Raw genomic sequence first — 21,420 nt, forward strand, 5'->3', positions numbered from 1 at the left:
GGACGGAGTAAGAGCAAACGTGACTTTTTTTTTTGGCCACAAGATGGCGCAGTGAGATTAATGTTGAGTGACTCTCATTGGTCAGACTTCATCTGGCCTGTTAGATACTTCAGGTTTGTGTGTCTGTTGTGTTGAACAGGATCTGTCCTTGTGAAAAAGTGTCATTCTTATGAGGACAATGTCAACAACCAAAGATAATATTCCTTTAAATGATTCCGACAGTGAAGGATTAGACTTGTGTTATTTGGTTGATTATTTGCCGGTCCGACCTTTTTGTCATTTTAATATTCTACCTCAAACTCACTTAAGATAAAAAAACAACAACAAATATTTGACAGTTATAGAATAAGAAAAATTCTGGATGAATGTGTCACAGATATAAACCTACGGTGCATCTCATTCTGTCTGAGCTCGCTGCACAGAACCGCTCTGGTCTCAATCTCAGGCTACAATCAGAATCTGAACCAAATAGAATAAAAGAGTAAAATGTATGTGAAGAGCCGTTCAGTGATCACGATGTTTAAATAAATTCAGCACTGTCATGTCAGTCGATGGGAAAGAAAATGTAAGATTGAGTTTGACACGCTGACACTAAAATCAGTCATTTTTCCTCTCAACTTTCGGACAAACAGGAAGTGATTTTATTCATGTTTTTATTAAACAAGCATCCTTTATTGAAAGACAGACGGTGACGCCATCAACACACAGATGAGTCGTTACACAGAAGGCAACTGAGTAGGCTACAAGCAGATCGGCAGGCATATGATACTTTCTGGATAAATGTTGGCATTTCAAGTGAACCAGTTCCCTCTAGTTCCTCTGCCTCGGCAGGGTTCGTCTATAGGCTCAGGTCGTCGTAGGAGTAATACGGCTCCTCCACTGAGCGCACAGAGATTTTGAAGTGGCGGCGCAGAAAGCCTCCGTACCGCTTGTCCCACTTCAGGTTGTTCAACTTTGGTCGGATCCTCCTCATGAAGCCCCCGTAGCGCTTCTGCAGCTCCTCGGGCTCCTGGCTCTCCTGCTCCGCCGAGCTACTCCTCTTTGACTTGGGGCCGAATTTGCGTAAAAAGCCGCCGTAACGTTTAACATAACTGTGGAGCGCCTGATCCTCCGGAGCCTCGTCTGCGTCCTCCGGCGCGTCTGCGTCTCTCTCCTCCAGCCTCTTCAGCAAGTCCTCGTATTTCTTGGGCAGCGCTCCGGCTTTTAGGATGTAATTTTCGCGCCAAGGCGAGGTGAAGATTTTGTTCTTGTTCTTGTCGATCCTCTTGATGAAGCCGCCGTAGCGTTTCACCAGGTCTGCGTGCTGGCTCTCCTCCTCCTCCGAAGCTTCATCCTGGCTGAAGTCCGCCAGCCCCGGAGCCTGGCCGCAGCTCTGCAGTTGCGCCTCACACTCCGCACCGCAGGACTGCAGGACACAGAGAGAGAGAGAGGAGAGTGAGACCAACCGACACCTCAACACAGAGAGGTGGTGCATCAGTCAGCGGTACACTTGCGTTTGTTTAAATTAATTTCTAATGGTTTGACGTCAGTTTGAGCCAATTACACCACTTTTCATTCCGCTTCTCCTTCAGTGGCTTTGAAGTGTCACCATCACACCAGCTGCGTCTCTTCAGCTTTATCGGTCTGTGAGTGAAAGATTCAAACCTATATGTCATGTTTTTACTCATCACATATTCTACATGTAGCCTCTTATACATTTACTCAATATTCAATATGTAGGGGATCAAAGTTTTAATAAAATAAATGAAAAGAAAATGAAAGTTCTTTTGGATTATTGTGATCACCATGTAGGCAGACGTGAGAGGTCATGCCAGGAGTGGACTTGAGCTCCGTGTGAACTTGGTCTTACCAGGCTGCTGAACGCGCCGTCGGAGCTGAGGATTTGCTGCGCACATTTCTGGCACTGTGAAGAGCAATCTGTGTGGATGGAGGGCGGCAAGCTCAGCATCAGCACCAGGACATACCACTCCATTCTTCACCAGATCCCTGACACATACAAAAAACACACACATACGCACATAAACAAAAACAACGCAGACAGAGTCGGTGAGTCTGGATTAGATGAGGGTCAGAGTTGGACCGCTCTGTTTTAAGGATTCACGCTCTAGAGATTCATGGAACAACTCGACCTGCACTAATGTAAATGATTTTAAATGATCATTTAAATCAGACTGCTTTAAAAACAACACACATCTGTTTCCTCGCGTGGACCTGTGCACTGTGCGTAATGACGCATTGGCACCAAGTCTTTCTGTCATCACTTCGTTATTTAAACGGAGCAGAGAAACATCACATGTGGAGTAAGTCAGACTTTCACAAAGACAATGAAGAGACAAGTGTAGAGTCGGTACCTCAGGAGTTTGACAGATACTTCCAGCCGTGTAAAGACTCGCAGAGGCGCATCTACCATCAAATGGAAACTCGCAGTCCGCTCTCCAACACTTTCCCCCTGCGCGGTTCGTCGCTCTTCTTTTATCGCCGCAGACTCGTCTGTGTCACCGCGGCGCATCAGAGCGGCTTCTGTTCACGGACCAATGGGAGGGAAACGTGCTGCGTAAATAACCCTCCCGCTTCAGGGGCTTTAACAACGCCCACACACAGAGGGTGTAGAAGAGGCAGCGCAGCTCATCACCATCACCATCACCATCATCATCACCATCATCACCATCATCACCATCATCATCATCAAAGAAAAATCACTTTGACCGCCTGGATCAAACCCTGCAAATCACACAATGAACAAAGTGTTTTCTTCTACAAGAGAGAAAGAAAAATCACTTTGACCCAAACAAACATGATGCATCACACTTCATCTAAACGTCCAGTCGGTGTGGTGTCTGCAGGGGTGGCCAAAGTATTTTTAGGACCCTCACCTCTCACCTGGAGCAGCCACCCCAGACCAAAACCAGACGCTGCTAAACTGATCCAAATATCAATCTGTCTGTACCATCATTTCTCCCAACACCAGCTTTAGTGTCAGAGTTTTGCTGATTGGATATTTCTTGAGGTTTAGTTGTTTTTGTTTTTGTTTTTTTACCACTTGAGTAGAACAAGCTAATTATCACCTCATCAGTGTTCATGGCTAACGAGTTAGAAAGAATTCAGAGTGAAGCAGAACGGTAAAGTTACGGGCTGCGAAACCAAAATAATGAATCTGCAGGTTGTGGAGCAACATTTGAATCAATTGATTTGATTTTTCAAGAGAAAATAAATGTGAAAACTACAAAAAACAAATGTTTTCAATCAGTCACTGAGAATTTCTTTATATGTCCGCCCCTCCCCCGCCTCGCAGCAGACCTACACCCACCGTCTGTCATCCTTACATTCATGTGGTCCCTGCAGTCGGTGGGCCTACATGCTTCCAGGTTGCTTTATGAGCTAAGACTTGTACAGTGGAAGGACCCGAAGAAATGATCGACACACGATGATTCAGCCTCAGCACATTTCAAGGTTGAAGCCTTAAGAGTCTCATGTTTGGACCAAGGTTGTACTCTGGGTCTTCTTCCGCTTGTTTAGGGGAGGAATGACGAGAAACCTTGGGCGGACTGAAGCAATAACATAGAACACACAGTCTTTACACTCCGGTATGAGTCTTTCACCTGGATGGAATCTGAATTTCTTTTTCCTAAATAACTGACTGAAGTGGACTCTGGGTTTGCTGATGTGGTTTATTATGGGTATCTGATTCTATTTGCACATTTGGTTTCATTTCAGATACGTGTTTTCAGATACGTGTTCACATTCATCACTTAAAGATAAAAACGAATCTATGTAACTACCATGACAACTGTGTCATCACTTACTGTGTCTGTGCTAAGTTCCTCTGTTTGTAGAAGGTGCTGCTCCGCTGTACCCAGAGGGCTGACACCTTCTAAAATTAAAATATATCTTTTCAACACAAACAACTCTCGCTCAGCCCAAATGTGATTTTCACACACTAGTGATGGAGCTTAAACACGAGGGTTTAGTCACAGTCTGTCATTCTGTCCAGCTCCACGGTTACTAGCCAGAAATCAGCTGTGGATGTTCTTGGTCACCAGTAGATCAATCCTAAGGTTTTTCTGATCTTTCCCTCTCCCACCACCACAAGACACATTTCCATTTTTATTAAAGACAAACAAAATATAATAATTGATATATCAAAATATAATAGAAAGATTGTCACCAAAGTTACTGAACTCACACTACACAGAGGATGAACCCTTTCCATTTTACTTCTTCTCTTTCTCTGTTTAGTATGATACTGTTATTGTACCGTGCTGGTGCTGTGTGGTGCTTTCTATCTACAGACGGGAAAATTATGGTTTGTGAAATTTGTTTTACAGGTTTACAGTAGTTGAACTCAGTTTTTAAAACTCCACGCAAATATGTTTTTAAAACTCTTTATTTCTACAGTCTGCAGGTCACTAACAGGCGAACCACGGTCCGGATCCAAACCCAGACACTGTCCTATCTGGACCTGGACCTATAACCCATAGACGCCGTGGGTACTTCCGGGCCCGAGCACCAACGGAAAATGCCGAGCAACCACGTGCGAAAGCGTAAAATAGCGGCCAGATTTATTTGATAACAAACTCCAGGTTGGTGTTAGGTTGCATCGGCAGCAGGGACTAAGCTGCTGTGAGTCGCTGTCAGGCCTCTGCCCCTACCTGTTACCACCAATCACAGAGCCGATTGATCCGATCGATCCAATCTAGCATCGCGTGCACGGCCTAGCGCGGTCAAACGAAGCGCCAACGTAGGACAAAGCTGGCTAAAAAACTTGCTTTGACCAGAGACTTTGCTTCAACAAGATGAACAAACTTGTGATCAGAAATCCAAAAACACCAAGAGAAACTCAGTAACGACAGTAACGAAGATAACGACAACCGCAGCAAAAGAAGGGACGGACTTTTTAAGCTAGCTGGAAGATAACATTTCCTTGGATGGCCTATGACACCACAAAAAACAAGGCATTTCACAGGCAGCACAGCTAAAGAAAATGAATGCCACGCTTCCATCAACACACACAGGGATGTATCAGGAAATAGGAAACCTGGATGTAATCGCAGATTAATACATGAAGCGCGCGGCGGCAAGGAGCAAAACTTTCCTCATGAGAACATAAAATCATTGGTGAGTAAAAACAAATCAAATTTTCATATTTAGTAACCACGTGGGACTGTGTGTTGACGGTGAACTACCTGTACTTTACTGTGTGGGAAGATGTGAGATTGAGTTAACAAAAAAGAAGAAAAAGGGGAAACTCATGCAACAGTTTTTATTCCTGAGGCACATTGGTCCTTCTGGACCAAAGTTTCGTACCGTAGCTTGAGGAGATTTTGTCAGACTTTACACAGCTCCCTCTTATTTTACATATGCAAGAGTACTACTCCAAGACCAGACCCTGAACACACCGAGACCAGACCCTGATCACACCGAGACCAGACCCTGAACACACCGAGACCAGACCCTGATCACACCGAGACCAGACCCTGAACACATTGACAGCAGAGCTCTGTGCAGAACCAGATAACATCTGAGCCCACAGACTAATTCCCATTGATCTGTAATGGAATTATATCATAGACCATAATAGTTACTATGGTTACCATGGCTTACTTTTTCACCTGCATTTGCCCAGCTGTACTTTTTGGGAGTTTTTTCTGGATTTTCTTTCTTTGCCTTTTTTAAACCTGATACAAAGATGTAGCTGTTCTTTTTTTTTTCTACCATCATGTCATCCTGACTGAGAAGTTGTAGCTGAACAGACTGGACTGTAGATTCCTTGTAAATAGTTGTGGTTCGCCCGTGAGGAATAATGGTCATATAGAGCAAAAATGGGAGGTAGAAGAACCCATAGTTAGAAGTACACCAAATTTAAAATGCTGTCTCCACTAGGAGCCACAGCAGGATTAATATGATTAAACAGCAGTGGTCCCTGTTGATCCCATGTTTGTGATCAACTGGTTACACAAAGTTTTATTTAGAAATAAACACCATGTACATTTTGTTATATGCATGAAACCTGAAGCAGGTTCAAGTACAAGAGGTCTGAGCGCTGCCAAAACACAGGTGACCTGTACTCAGTGCTGTGCTGCTACCTCGCTGCTCATGCTGCACCTCCTGTGTTGACATGGAGTCAGCGCTCGCAGCATTTCCAGCAGCAGCAGACAACGCTCTGATAAACCCACTGTCCACCGCCTGCTCAGCACCAAGGGGGCGTTTTATGGCTTGATTATCAAGTCAACAGTAGAGAACTGACAGTAAATGAGGGGAACGAGATGAGGGACGCTATAAAGACAACGGTCCCCAGCCAGACTCGAACCTCTGATGTTACAGTGCAGCAAAAATACAAAGTTAACAAAAGGATAATGCACACAACACAAAACTGTCCTTTAAATATGTATATATATATATATATATATATCAGTCAGACCATCAGTGACATGGGGAAATATTTAAATCACTCCACTTTTTGCAGACTTTATTATTTTGTAGATGTAACTGTAACTTGCTGAAAACACTCTACACTCAATAATCTTTTTAGAAATATTTTGCAAATGTATTAACAACTGAAAACAAATCTCTCATTTGTTCAAGTAATCAGATCCTTAACTCAGGACATTGTAGAAGCCTCTTTAGCAGCAGTTACAGCTTCCAGTCTACAAACTCTGAACAGCTGGATTTGAGCAGTTCATCCCATTCGTCCTGTCAGATCCTCTCAAGCTCCGTCACATTGGATGTGAAGCATCTGTGAACTGCCGTCTCTCCACGAGATGTTCTATTGGGTTTAAGTCTGGGCTTTGGCGGGTCCACAAGGTCAGTTAGAGACTTGCCCTTAAGTGGCCCAGTGTTGCTGTTTGCTTCAGCTCAGTGTCGAGCTTGAAGGGCGAATCGTCACCAAAGTCTCAGGTCACATGAACTCTGGATCCAGTGTTTGGATCAGAGAGTCTTGTTCCTCCTGCTCTCAGAGTCTTTAAATGCTGTTAGTCAAACTCCAGCAGTCTCTTCCTCAGTGTCTTCTGTCTAGTCTCTCTACCAGAAAGACCTGATTGATGGAGAGCAGCTGAGATCGTCCAGCAGGTTCTCATATCTCTGCAGAGGACTTCTGAACCTCTAGAGGAGTTCACGGTCTCCTCCCTGACCGAGGCCCTTCTTGCCTGGTTACTCAGTTTTACTGGACGGCCAACTCTAGGAAGAGTCCTGGTCTGAACCGTCTGTGCTTCCTAACTCTCAAAGCTTTTGGAATGGTTGATTATGATGAAGAGGCTCCGTTGGATGTTATTCATATTTTCTGAGTTCCTCTCTGAGGGTTCAAGTGTCAAGTGTTTGAGTGTCACATTATTCTAACCTTCAAATGATTGATGTATTAGTCAAACTAGACTTCATGCATCGTCTGTCATCTTCACTGCTACTGTTAGCAACACACCCACATGAGTTGTTTTTAAAGGCAGTGCTATTTTTGGCCTAAACATGGCCTAAAACACTGACCTTGATTCACAGTGTGAATCAGGTTCAGGACAAAAGCTGACATTTGTTAACTTTATTGTCTTGTGTGCTGTGAGCTGCCGGAAGATGGGGTGTGAATGTGTCACCTGGAGTGCACTGACAGCTGAAAAAAGCAATGAAAGTATGAAGCCTGGTTGGACTTGTACATTCTGTAGATTCAGGTTTAGCTAGATCCAATCTGAACTGATGCCTTTCAGATTGTGAGTGAGTGTGAAAAATGTATTTTATAGATTTAAAGCTGCACGAATTAATATTTTACTATGAACAACGGATGAACTAACTATGTGTAATGTGAAAAGGGGCTGCTCATAGTGACGAACCCACGGAGAATAATCACCAACTCTGCAGCTGGTTCTGTCGAGCTTTTTCTCTTGAGAACCACTTTAGTTTTCTCTTTACAAATAAAAAAAAAAGAAAATACTACAGCAACCCTAAAGTAATATGTGTAAATAAAAAAAAAAAAAGATTAGTAGGCTATTACATGCAGAATATAAAAATTTTAAATGAAAAAAAATTAAAATTCAGTGGCAGTCAAAAGAAATATTATATGATACTATAATACTATATATAAATATATATATATATGAAATCAAATAAAAAGATATCAAATAAAGAATATGAATTAAAAATTAGATTCAAATTTTATTAAATAATGAATAAAATAAAATCAAGAATGAAATCAAATTCAATTTAAAATTACATTGAATTAATTGTGAAGATTGACAAATAATTCTGCTCTGAAAACATTTTCCAGAGTCACAGAAATGGAAAGTTTTGCAAACCGTCCGCTGTGCTGTTACTACATTGTTCCCATTTGTTGGTGAGCTGACTGGATTTGTAATTACATCATCAAAATATGTCTTTAAACGTTCATTATTGTTGGATTTTTCCAAAACACTCACATGATGAAGTACATTACCTGCAGCAGCTGAACTCGTAGTGCTAAAATGATTTGTGAATTATTCTTAGACCAAACACTTAGGCCACTCAGCCAATTAGGAGCTACTTTTTGGGACTACAAGCTCTGATTCATCACAACACATTCAAATGATTTTTTTAAATGTTTTTATGGTCTGGCTATAATTGATTTTTCAAATTGATTTATGAGTTTTCACTTGTATTTTTAACAGGTTAGAAAAGCCTCTGAAACAGCACGACAGTAACTTGGATTGTATTTTCTTTTTCATCCGATCAATAGTCATAATGGGTTAAGGTTTACTGATAAATTAATGATTATTTTTTTTCCTCTTTACACGCAGTGTAATCAGCCACAGCCAACATTTCCTGTCAGACATCAACATGTGTGGCGAAACAGATTGTCCTTGTAAAAACAGAAATAACTGCACAAACTACTTTACTGTTTCCCTTCTACAAATAACATTCAGCAGAGAAAAATACTTTCCTGTCATCAATCAAAAAAAATCTGCAGGGATGGAGGACGTTTTTCTTAAAGACTACAGTCCTTTAATCACTGAATCAGTCTGTATAAATCTCATTTAAATCACATGCATGCAAACGGCGTCCTCCTCAGAGATACCATTAGAAACACGTGTTTAATGGTATGGTAAGGTACCCGACTGTAATGATGAACGTGGGGATCAGTGACTGTCAGATGAAAACATATGGCTACAGTGGCCTATATACTCTGTTATTAGTCTAAAACAGTGTGTTTTTCTTTGTCTTTTAAATTGTTTCTTAGTTTTTCTTGTTGTAGGGAGGAGATATGACACATGCAGTGACATATGATGAAGATTTCACAGATCATAACTGCGGAAGAGTTGTGGAGTTAACTTGTCAGATTAAAAAATCTTGTTTGAAGAAACTGAAGTGTAAAAAACACAATTTGAGGTTTTAGGAAAAGTTACTTGATTTTAAAAGACCACATGACATTCTGACTGGACATCTGCTGATATTCTACATTTTTCTCATTGTCAACAAATCCCATGTGCATATCCGAACCAACACTGTGTACAGTGTGTGTATCAAAGCCTGATATAACTCGGTCCTCTGCGCCGTAGTTTATGACACAGTGAAGAGGAAGACCTCTGAGCACCAGCCACCTGAAACAGCAGCTTCCGCTCCAGCAAACCAAATAAGACACTGATGTTTCTGCTCACCTCCTGAAGGACAAGGCTGCGTTTGTTTCTGCTGTTTTTTCAATAAATGATTAATCCACTCCTTAGGCTTTTCACATACACTCACACATACACTCTCTCTCACACACACACACACACACACACACACACATACACACACACACACACACACACACACACATACACACACACACACACACACACACACACATACACACACACACACACACACACACACACATACACACACACACACACACACACACACACAGGCTTGACCGATACAGTATTTAAGGCAATGCCAATATTTTTTTATTGACTCTGCCAACTTTTACATATCATTTAAACAGAACTTCCTCTATATCAACAATATGTCATATACCCCACCGAACATTTCAAAAGCCTATTTCTGTCCCCCTCACTAGTTTCCCGTTAATTCTGTCTAAACCATGTCCTCTTACTGTCCAGCCATCATAGTTCAAATGAGAGGTGGATAAAAATGTTGATATTTTCATCTGAGTCCTCGTAAATTATTACAGAGCGATGAGCTTAACGAGCAGCACGAGCGGTGCAGTAAGTTCATTCATTGCAGTTCACTGCAGAACCAGCTCGTGGTGTTTATACCATTGTCCCAAACGGCCACACCCCAAAACACACTCCACGTCTCTCCTGCAGGGAATTTATAGTGGTGAAACCATGAAAAGTGACAAACACAGAGACGGGTACAGAAATGGTAAGAAAAGTCATGGAGGGATGAAACAACAAATCATCCGACTCTTAACACAGGAGACTGCTGTTCACTTCCTGCTCCCTACCAACAGTTGACCGCGACTGCGACCATGTGTCGTTCTCGAGGACGTGGACATTTTGTTATTTAATCTGGAGGACTTGTTGGTAAAGAGATGACAATAAGTGGCTGCAACAAAGATCCTCACCTGGATTCAAACCAGGGGTGTTTTTTCATTTATGGTTGTCACCTGACTCGCAAAGGACGTCTCAGCTTCCTGCTTTTTAAACGTGATTAAAAAGACATGTTTAAGTGTTTCAGTTTAGTACATCTGAGATCGTGTTGTCATAGGTGAGAAACACAAACTGTTAGACTGATTGTAAACAAGAAAACACAACGGAGATGAGGGTTGGCAAACAAAACAACAAACTGTTTCTTGCTTTGACTGCTGTGTTCGTAGTCGTAGTTGTGCGGTGAGGGATTAAGAGCGACATTTTGGTCGATGTTGTTGTCAGCAGTTACTCTGGTGAGTATAATGCTATCATATGGACGAAACTGTGAAAATAAACTGGAATCAGATGGCAGCTTTTCTACTGATGTTACCTTAATGTCTAAACTGCTTGTAGACGAGGCGATGCTTCACTTGTGTTGTCACTTCTGCTCTGAACATTAATAATGCACAGATTTAGAGGTTGGGGTGAGGTTCCTCCACAGAGCAGCCTTCATGTGAGGCTGCAGTGTCGGATCAACAAGGCTACAGAGGTTTCTCTACTTCTCATCTCATTATTTCGGATCATAAGAGGAAGTGTATTTCATGATAATACATCCATGGTGAGAAATAAGCATCTCTCTTTCCTTACCATCTCAGAGAGCAAATCACATTAATTATGTTATGTGTCATCTCCCTATGGGCTCTAATGGCTCCATTAACAAAGACCGCCTGGTAACACTGGCAGGCTCACAGTCGTTAATAAACTAGCTTGGCAAATGTTTAAGCTTCTGTGAAAACCTGGGCGCAGTCCTCTTGCCACAGGAGGAACTCCATCAGAGCGGCTCAAACTAAAGGAATGAGACATATAACATAGTCTACAAGGTTGCACTTTAGCACAGCTCAGAATTTGGACAAATTAAATTTTTGACCTGATGAAAAGTCAGAGGATCACCACAGTCCGTAGTCCCCGTCCTCTGGGGACCTCGAGAGTGAACACAAAATTTCATGGACATCCTCAGCTCTCTCAGCAGCAGCTGTTGATATATTCCAGTCTGGAGACAAGTGGTGATCAGCTCACTGAGAAACACTGACATTCCTCGAGCCGCGCCGCTAATGTGGAAAAATATTTGAGCAGAAAAAAATACGTTTTGGAGTGAGTCTACATAAGTTCGCAACAGGGACAGTCCACTTTAGGAAAATCAATTTTCATGCTCCACCATAAAGTACATGTTTCTGTAGCACTAGTGGGCAAACGTCGCTGTGCATGAATTTTTTGTGATATTAAAATGGGCTATTTGTAAATTTTCTCTGTCACTGAATGTGCTTTGTTGTGGGTGGGTGGTAGTGGTAATAATAGTTCAGCCATTGTTGCGTTCACAAGTCAAGAGGTTAGTGCTGATCAGCGCTACTTCTCCATCCTCTCATGCTGAACTGAGGTCGGACTGGACGCTACCGTGACTCACTAACACAAAGTGGTGTTACGAGACAAAAAAACAAGTGATGGAAATAGAACCAAAACAGGAGTCAACATTGGTTTTGCTTTCTTCCACTGGAGACAGCTCCTGGTGAGCGAAGGAAGGAAGTTTGATGCTGAACTCACAATGTTTCTTCTAGACTGATAAGTAAACAGCTGCTAATGCTAATGTTAGCAATAGCCAAACTTACATACATTTCTGTAGTTTGTGTTTATGCACACACACACACACACACACACACACACACACACACACACACACACACACACACACGGTAATACTAATCAGTAAAGATGCCACCTCCTCTTCCTCTTCCTCCTCTCCTTCCCTCCTTCCCAACAGCCTCCCACCTTTATCCTCCTCCTCTTCCTCCATCTTTGGGACGGCTCAGTGGACAGTTGCCTCAATGACGGGTCCTCTCAGACATCTCTGGATGACCTCTGACCTCCAAAGGCGAGAAGGCAGACCTCAACGTCACCTGTTTCCTGACCTCGGGAATATGTATGTATGTCTCTCTCTCTATACATACATGTATATATTTCTGTTTAGCATCATCTAATGCTCCCCTAGTCCCCAGTATCTGGTTCACACACACACACACACACACACACACACACACACACACACACACACATCCATCAGCATGCACAGTTTTTTGCTGGAACACAGACTCACCAGTTTGAATTCATATCATATTGTTTGTTTTTGTTCCTTTTGTTTTTGTGTTAATTCTCTTCTGGCTGTTTCTGTGTCCCTGTAGCTGCTTTGTAATCACTCTACTGCACAATTAAAAATAAATTAATCAAAATATGTTTCACACTGAGGTCCCTGTCACACCTGTAGTTCAGGTCATTTGGTTTGGATCAAGGTAAAGGATTTTTTTAACACCTTCTGACACATCAGGGAAAACCCTTTTCTCACATGCTGATGTGTTACCATAGTTACCAAATGAAAAATCGTCAAATTATATACATAACTTTTGAAGACTGAGAGGTCTATCATCAGATAGGTTAACAATCAGCAGCTGGATTTAATAATCATTTATAAAATTACACACGTTATATCTGTAACAAAATCCTGTGGTTGGTCTGTTTTACTTTGACGCCACAAACAAACCTCACTTGAAGCGGGACTGAGAATCACCGTTTCAGTCATAGTCCTGTTGTTTGGTCCGAACCTGAATCCAACTGAACCAAACTAACTGGGCAGACGCAGTTTGGTTCAGTATGAAAACACCCTGAGGTGTCCCACAACAGCTTCCGGGCCCCTGCGCTGTCATTCTTCATCCGCCCACTAGATGTCTCTGGACTTTCTTCCCATCCCCGTGTCCGTCTGCTCACCTGTTTTTCATTTGTAATCACCTGAGCTTCCCCGCCCACTGACACACCTGTTCCCAGTTTCCTCATCAGCCCAGTCACTATTTAAACCTGCCGTTGTCACCATCTCCTTTTCATTTCCTCTGTTTTCGTTACCTGTGCCTGCTCGTTTAGCTGCCTGTTGATTCACCTGTAGGCTGGTTTTATTTGATCAAAAGTTAATATAATTTAAAAAATGAATATAACAATATTCTTTAATGCTCCCTCGCTGCATCTTCCTGTCTTGTGAGTCTGTGTTTGGCTCCTCCCTGCCTGTGCTGCTCCCAGCAGCCTTGTCAGTAACGGCTTCTATGAAAAACAAATGGTCTTAACGTGAATAAATCTCAGCACATGGTATTCGTTTCAATGATCAACAGCCCAATAACCCCACAAGGAAGTAAAAATGTACTTCAAAAACATTCCAGCACTGGCCATGTATCGGCAAATGAGATATCGTTCTAACCCTCACACACACACACACCCACACACACACACACACACACTCATACACTCACACACAATACTCAATGATGTGTGTAGCCCCGGGTTTCATAAACGCTCCCCCTTCCTCTGTTTGAGCAGCCTTGTTTGCATTTGCATTCCCCAGTAACCTGGAGACACCTGCATCTCACACAGAACACCAGCTTACTACTCCCACATGCTGTGACACACACACACACACACACACACACACACACACACACTACACACTACACTATACAGCCTGGTGTTATCTTATGTGTCATGATTTACAGCACAATTACACAGATAGTAACCTTGTATTGTTTGTCTTGAGTTCAATGACCATGAAATAATGAACGTCCTCCTTGTTTGTCCATTTCCCCGCTCTCATTCAGACATGCTCCTGTATGCCTGTAAACACACAATCACATCATGACACACTGCTTGATAGGGAAACTGTGACCCCTCCTCAGGCTTTTCCAGGCATCATCATCTTCATAATCATCACAGCTCCCCTCCGTCCCTCCACCCACCGACTCCTCGGTGACGCCTCACACCTCCACCAATGAAAAAGATCTGTCATGAGACAAAAGTGAGCTGAGTGCACAAGCGACAACAACACCGCCAACCTGAGCTCTACACCGTATCTGGTGTGAAGGTAACCATAGCAGCCGTTAAGAAAAGCTGCCATCACCACCATAAATAAACCTTCTTGATCAATTTATACATTTTCACCTCTTTCAATGGAGAGACAAAGTGAATCAGAGGGCGGCGGTGATGCTGTTAGGCCAGGGAAATCTCTAAAATGTTTTAATAAAAGAGCGAGTAACTTTCTCACAGACGTCATCCTCCACTTATACGGCACTAACGACATTATGAAAGCAGAGTTTTTTTAGAGTTGCAGAGGAACAGAACGTTGAAATATCAGAGTTGAATACAATTACAAAATCTTCTGGATTCAGCCTCATCTGCTCCCTTTCCTCACCTGGCACAAGTCTCTCACAGAGGTCATGAAAAGAGGTGCTGCATAGCTATGTAGCGATAGCATGACTTACAGAGAGCTCCTTTAAACTCAGATGGTGAAAACATAGTAAACACACCTGCTCAAAATCAGCATGTCACCTGTCAACATCTCCATGTCAAAAATGTGTTTTTCTTCTGTATTTGTTTTGTTATACTTGAGGACACTAAAACTCTCCACTGAAACACAGGTGAACAGTAATGAAACCCAAACACATAATAAATCCTTATGTTTGATTGGTATCAGTTCAGATTAAGGGCGTTTTGGAGATATAGCAGGCTATCCATTTTACAACATATATGTAATTAATCCCACTGTGGCATGTGTTTTATACATCTTTTATATAATATACATGTGTGATTTTATCGTTGAAGAACACAATCAGCTTCATTTACCCATCAAACTTTTTTTATTGGCTTAAAATGAATTGAAAGAGCTATGTCGTGGAAAAATACTCAAGGACAAATAAAAAGAAGGAATAAAAGTGATATGTCCTTTGTAGAGTGGAGTTAAATGCTCATATAGCATATGAATTATGTCCTGAATATTTAATTTGACTTGATGTAAAAAATCTTGAGATCTGAAGGAGATTTTCTTCATTAAGCACAGGCACACATACATTCAAATCCTTAGTTACCAGGAGACCTCATTCTTTTCAGCTTCTTTGAAACCCAAGGTCATTTTACAGCAGGGTAAACTGTATCATGTGAATGTGAGCCTCCTGAGTCAGACGCTGGAGACAGGAACACAGGATAGAGACATTTCTTTACGATGCTGCAGTAGTACAGTTTCTGTGTTTAGGACTAAATGTTCAGGTAACCTGATGGTCCAGTCCTTTCTCCTCGAAATTCCATTCAAAGTCTTTTCCCAAATATGTTGTGGTGGTTAATTGCTGGCTGGATTGCGTTTTTTTTTTTCTTCTTTTTTTTTTTAATGAATGAATGAATGAATGAATGAAGAGCCACATTTATTAAAGGCAGCAGAGTCATCGGGAGGTGGTTGGTGTATGACGTCACCAGAGACCAGAGTATCCACAGTCCGGTCTGAGGTTTAGGCAACAAAAGCACATTAGTTGTACATAATGCCAAGCAGACAGGGTTCCTCAGAGTGAGCTGTATTAATCCTCCATATATTCTGCTGTACAGTTTATTTCTTTGCTAAATTATAACCCGTTCCCGGCGACGTGTCAGACTGACTTCAGCTTAGTTGGTGAGCTCAGATGTAGTTTTTCTCTCTGTGTCAGCTGTTTGTCAGAACCTCTCCATCACTCACTCACTTCTTTCTGACTTCTGAGCTCCTGAAAAACTCCAGAGCCAGGAAGTGTGTTGTGTTACTATGACAACTGTGAGTTGTCATGTCATCGGGTGCGACATATTAAACAACTACAACGATATATTAAACAGAGTTTAAAGCAGTTTTTAATAAAGTGATGTTGATATTTTTTGCTTTTTTCTTCTGTAACTCAAATGTAGTTAAGTTAAGCGTCGCCATGGTGTTATTCAAAACATCGTCCTTGGCTCTTCCTGAAGGCGCCCCGAGATGACCACTGATTAAAACTGAATGACAAAATAAAGCAGCAGAGGAGGGAAGGTGCTTTTTTGGACGTAGTGATCGTGAGTACAGTGACAGATTTATGATTCAGTGATTATTGATTAAAAGCTAAATTAACAACTTTATAGACTGCTGTTGTTAGCCTGCATGCTAGCTCCCATCTGGGACCATCTATGCTTTTCATGATTTTCCTATAAATAAATGAATAAGATGATATAGTTGCTCGCACATGTTAAACATCATCAAACATCCAAAACCTGAGGAACGAGTCAAAAGCCCAGATCCAAAGTGTTCCTGAAAGACCTGTTCTACATTTCACTTCACTTTTGTTGGTCAGAGCGAAGTAGTCCACTAACATGCCCCTCAGGTACAGGGCTAGCTTAGACAGTGTTGGAAAACAGTCTTAGAGCTAGGCTTAGAGTTAACCTTAAACCTACCCTCCTGCTTGTCTGACCCTAACTGCAGTTTATTTACCATAACTTCAGTCTATACCTAACTTCAACCATACTGTTTACGATCTACACGAATTCTAGAAAATGAGAATTTTTTTAAACGTCAGAAATGGATGTAGAAAAATGAATGCAGTCTTCAATATTTTTCAATATCAGCCTTTATCCTTAATACCAGTTCACATCTTCTTTTATGAAACTCGGACAAACTGCAACGGGACCTCAGTGACATGTTACATCACGGTGTGAAGGATGGTTGATGTGTAAATGCGTTCTTGTTCCTGAGTTTAACAGTCTGGACTGGAGAGTCACCTGAACAGTTGACACCCACAGATTTCTCCCTGTCGCTGCACAGGTTGAACTGATAAGATGATTTGTTGTTAGGGTGACGGGGTTTAACAACCATGAAGCATTGTGGCTGTACCAGCTTGTGTCATGGTCACTAGTGACTTCAGTTTGTCTTTTGTGTCTCCTTCCTCCCCTGTCTGTCTCTCTCTCTCTCTGTGTGTGAATGTGCGTCTGTTCAGTGGGTGTGACGCTCCTCACTCCCTGCTTGCATCAACTCATCAGTCCAGCAGTATATCGTTCCCAGATCTTCATCCACTCTTCTCCAGATCATTGCCTCAGCCTGTTTGGTATCCAGCGCTCTCACTGCTTTTATCCTGTGTGTTTGTTCAGTAATAACCTTTGTTTCCCCGTGATTGTTCCCTCCTCACCTGCTCAACTCTCTGCCTGCCTCACTCGCCGCTCTGCTCACCTCCACTGACCTCCAGCTTCCCCAGGCAACCTGCTTTGCCTCCGGCCATGCTCACCGACAAGCTCACCTTCCCAAGACCTGCTCACCTCCACCACCTTCCTGCTTCTCCCAGTCCCCTGCATCGCCTGCCAGCTCCTCTGCCTTCATTCCCCACTCTGCTCAGCCATGCCATTCGCCCTCTCCCTTTACCCTCTCCCTTTGCCCTCTCCCTTTGCCCTCTCCCTTTGCCCTCTCCCTTTGCCCTCTCCCTTTGCCCTTTCCCTTGCCTGCTGGAACCCTCACTTTCCCATTCACCATCCGTACCTTATCCCTTTGCAATAAATCTTTATATGTTTTATCTTTACTCTGAGTCTGTGTTCTATATTTGCGTTCAGCAGGGTTATGCAACAAGTAGTAAAAGGCCACAACATAACAAGAAAACCAATGGGTGAGGGCGACAAACCAAAATACCTCATCATTCACTTTCCACTATGATCTCAAAACTCTCCTCTTCCTCTTCTCCTCTCCTCAGTGTGACTGACATCACACAGGACACAGGACCCACCTTGCTGTCGCCATCTTGGCAGTGCATGACTCCACCTAACACCTAACTCCAAAATGGGCAAGGAGGTAAGGAAGATAAGTTAAGATAAAATAACGAAAAGATATCCTGGCTATGTTGAACTTGCTTTGGAGTACAGGTGTCAGGACTTAATTTTCAAAACAGTGCACAAGGCTGGAAAAAAAATATCTCCTGGTTAAGTTCAGCGGCTACATTCGTTCTATGTAAGGCTGAGTTGTGTCTTTCAATCCACAAAAAGTAAATACTGGTGACTTAATAATGTGACCACAGAAGCTTTTATGTACAATATTAAAAAACGCTTGATCATGTCAGAGGGCCGATGTATTAGTGATGCCAATCTGTACTATACAGACAATTCACTTTCTAATTCTTCTCCAGCACAATGGCTGACACAAGGTGAAAATCCCCTTTTGGCATCCTCCCCCCCTGTTTGTCCTGCTGTATGTTTGAGAGAGATAACAGTGACTTTCCATTGTTGTGAGAGTCACTAATAAATGATGCATCAGACAGTCACCTGCTTGACTTCCCACGTTTCCTTTGTGTGGCTTTGACACAGCGTGTTGTTCAGACTTCCTGCAAGGCACCTAAAAGCATTTTGCCATTTCCTCTCCTGCTACATGAACCAGTTTCCCCCGCTCCCTCAATCCCAACAAGATCACACAAAATCCCTGCCGGATGCTGAGCAGCAGGACTTCACTTCTGCCGCATGCTATGATGGCTATTTCAGTGTGTGACCCCACCTGACAAAGGCCGCTGTCGAACACATCCTACCATGTTTAAGTGGAAGAAGCAGTCACTGCTTTGGTACTTGCTCTGTTATCTTGAGTTAATGGGATAAAAAAATATTTGCAAGTATGGCCTCTCTTGTTTTCCACAGACATTTCACAGGTTGTAAACAAGCCGACAGTTTAATGATCAATGAGAAAAGGTTCTTTACCTCTGAGAATCTGGTCCTAGCAGGTGTATTGGTCCAGTACTGGACCTTTCTCAAGTGCACGGCTATGGACGGTTTCTATTGTGATCCAAGGAGGAAAAACTATAATAAAGTAATTTAGTAATATAGAATATAGATGTAGGTGGATCAAACACTGCTAATCTTGAACCAGGCTGTGGTTATCTCCTCTGGCGGCCGCCCTTCAGTGAAACCCTTGGTGGGATGGTCCAGAAGAATCTCTACTGAGAGCATCTGATCTCCTGACAACTCTCACACCTCTTCTTTACCTGGAGTCCTTGTACTTTTTAAATAGATGTAGTTCTCAGTACTTACACCAAGATTAAACTTAAACTGCACCGACGCTTTAGTGATGTTCCTTACTTGTAAGGCGCATTGGATTAAAAGCATCTGACAAATGAGTAAATGTAATCTTTAATGTTTAATGAGGCACCCAGTAATTATTAAGTCTTTTCATTAAGAATAAAGTGTATGGGCTGTAATATAATGTGTGGCTGTTCTCTCCTCTTTCCTCTTTAATTATTCAGTAACAAAACAAACAGATACAGATAGTGGCTTTGAGTTACGGCCCAAGTGCACAGAGCTGTAACTAAACCCTTAGTACAGACACACTGCTGTTAATACGTATTATTATTATTACACAGTTCACACACTGCAGTGTGCGGCTGGAGCGCAGCTGTGCAGATTCTTTCAGATAAAGCTTCTTTAACAGTATTTTGGATCAGCTGCTGTTGTTTTAGGCTGTTTGCTAGTTGCTTTATTTCTTAATAGTCTGCATGTCTTGGTTGTTCTGTCCTTCCCCCTCTGCAGTGGCTCGTTCTGTCTGGAGCTCAATGCCACTATGTGTGATCATCATTACCTTCTCAGTGTAAAGAGTCTGTGTTTTGTGTCGCTTCTATGTGGCTTAAAATTTGATATTTAAACCAGCTGCCTGTGGCTTCTCCTCTCTTTTCTTTGTTGAAGACAGTAGCTGATCTACAGTCTGTGTCTGAGTTCTTCCTCACAAACAGCAGGGGGCAGCGGTTGATGACAGGTTGTCTTGCCGGCTGTGCTCAGGGGAAACTCGCTCCTATTACTGGCCTGGTGTCAGTCACCTTTTCTTTATCAGCAGTTGTCATCCTGTTATCCATCATCTCCCTGTCTTGGTGCAGATGTGCTGGTTTCTCACCAGCTGTTGCTGTCTGTTGGTTTGTTGGAGTGAAACCTGTGAAGTCCTGTGTCAGGATTCAACACCTCTGATTTCCTCCTGTATGATTCATGTGGTGTCAGTCACAGAGGAGAGCAGAGTTCCTGCAGCAGGTCCAGACCGAAGCGCACCGGGAGCGGTGGCTGCAGAAAAATACACTTCTTACAATTTCGGCCTTTTAACGATAAATTTATAAATGTATAAATGTATAAATGTATAAATGTACAAAGACCAATTTATGTTGTCATAAGAAGAGAGCACATGATAAAAACAAGATGTCTTATTGAACCATAAGGGACAAATGTTGTTAAAACTGAGATCTAAAAGATTAAAAAATACATATATTTGAAAAGAAATACAACTGAGAGTTTTAATCTCAGTGAGACTCTCTCCTGTTTTCTTTCTGGTCCCTCTCCTGGTTTTCTCAGTACAGCCTCACTAGAATTAAATACCAACAATAAATTAAAGAGGATGTAGCACAGACTTTATAAAGTTCAGATTTATTACTGCACAAATAGCATCTTAAGTTATTTATTTATTTAGATAAATCATATCCTTTGCAGCCTGATAGTAAATATTCTGAGACCCAGTATCAGTTAGTGACCTGGGGGTTGGGAACCTCTGCAGTAAAGAATAAAGACTAAAACTGAAAACTGTGTGTGGTCCCCTTGCAGCCACTCACACGGTGCCAGTGTCACATATTTTGCTGGATTCAGGGCTTTTTTAGCTACAGCTGTATCTCCAGTGTTCATCAAAAAAATAATCTGTCAAATGTTTTTTTCGTGACAACAGAACAATCAATATTTCAAAGAGTTAATTGTTTTAAAAATCAACGAAAAAAAATCCTTAATCATAATTGATTTGTTGCCTGGATGATAGATATACTTGCAGCAGGTAAGAAACTCCTCCTTGGATTAATCAGTAGGACTGTGAGTGTTGTAGTGTTTTTCTCCCTGTGGAGAAATTAAGTGCTATGCATAAGTCGTGAGAATGACTTCATGGAGGTAGGCGCCAACTCTCACTTCATTGCCTCCACCCACTGTCAGCACCCGAGGGTTACATCACATACATGTGATATAAACAACAAAGAGAAGCAGAAGGTCGCATCGCATGTGCCTTATATCT

At 42.2% G+C, this 21,420-nt stretch overlaps 1 protein-coding gene across 1 annotated transcript; it reads right to left on the bottom strand.

The window, feature by feature from the left end:
* Nucleotides 1-727: 727 nt before the first annotated feature.
* pdyn (prodynorphin) lies at nucleotides 728-2,453 on the bottom strand. The gene is made up of 3 exons (XM_022761701.1): nucleotides 2,352-2,453; nucleotides 1,850-1,986; nucleotides 728-1,405 (listed from the first exon to the last, which is right to left on the bottom strand). The coding sequence occupies exons 2-3, from the start codon at nucleotides 1,970-1,972 to the stop codon at nucleotides 839-841; spliced, it is 690 nt and encodes a 229-aa protein (XP_022617422.1). The 5' UTR covers nucleotides 1,973-1,986; nucleotides 2,352-2,453; the 3' UTR covers nucleotides 728-838.
* Nucleotides 2,454-21,420: the final 18,967 nt, after the last annotated feature.

This window comes from Seriola dumerili, unplaced genomic scaffold (assembly GCF_002260705.1).
Source record: "Seriola dumerili isolate Sdu_G_001 unplaced genomic scaffold, Sdu_1.0 BDQW01000425.1, whole genome shotgun sequence".
Classification (NCBI taxonomy): Eukaryota; Metazoa; Chordata; class Actinopteri; order Carangiformes; family Carangidae; genus Seriola; species Seriola dumerili.

What these genes read in the sequence shown, in the direction of transcription:
- pdyn (XM_022761701.1), bottom strand. Translation starts at nt 1,972, where the DNA reads ATGGAGTGGTATGTCCTGGTGCTGATGCTGAGCTTGCCGCCCTCCATC. An exon ending in ACGGCGCGTTCAGCAGCCTG is followed by an intron (nt 1,406 to 1,849) that starts GTAAGACCAAGT and finishes TGTGTCCTGCAG; the next exon opens with TCCTGCGGTGCGGAGTGTGA.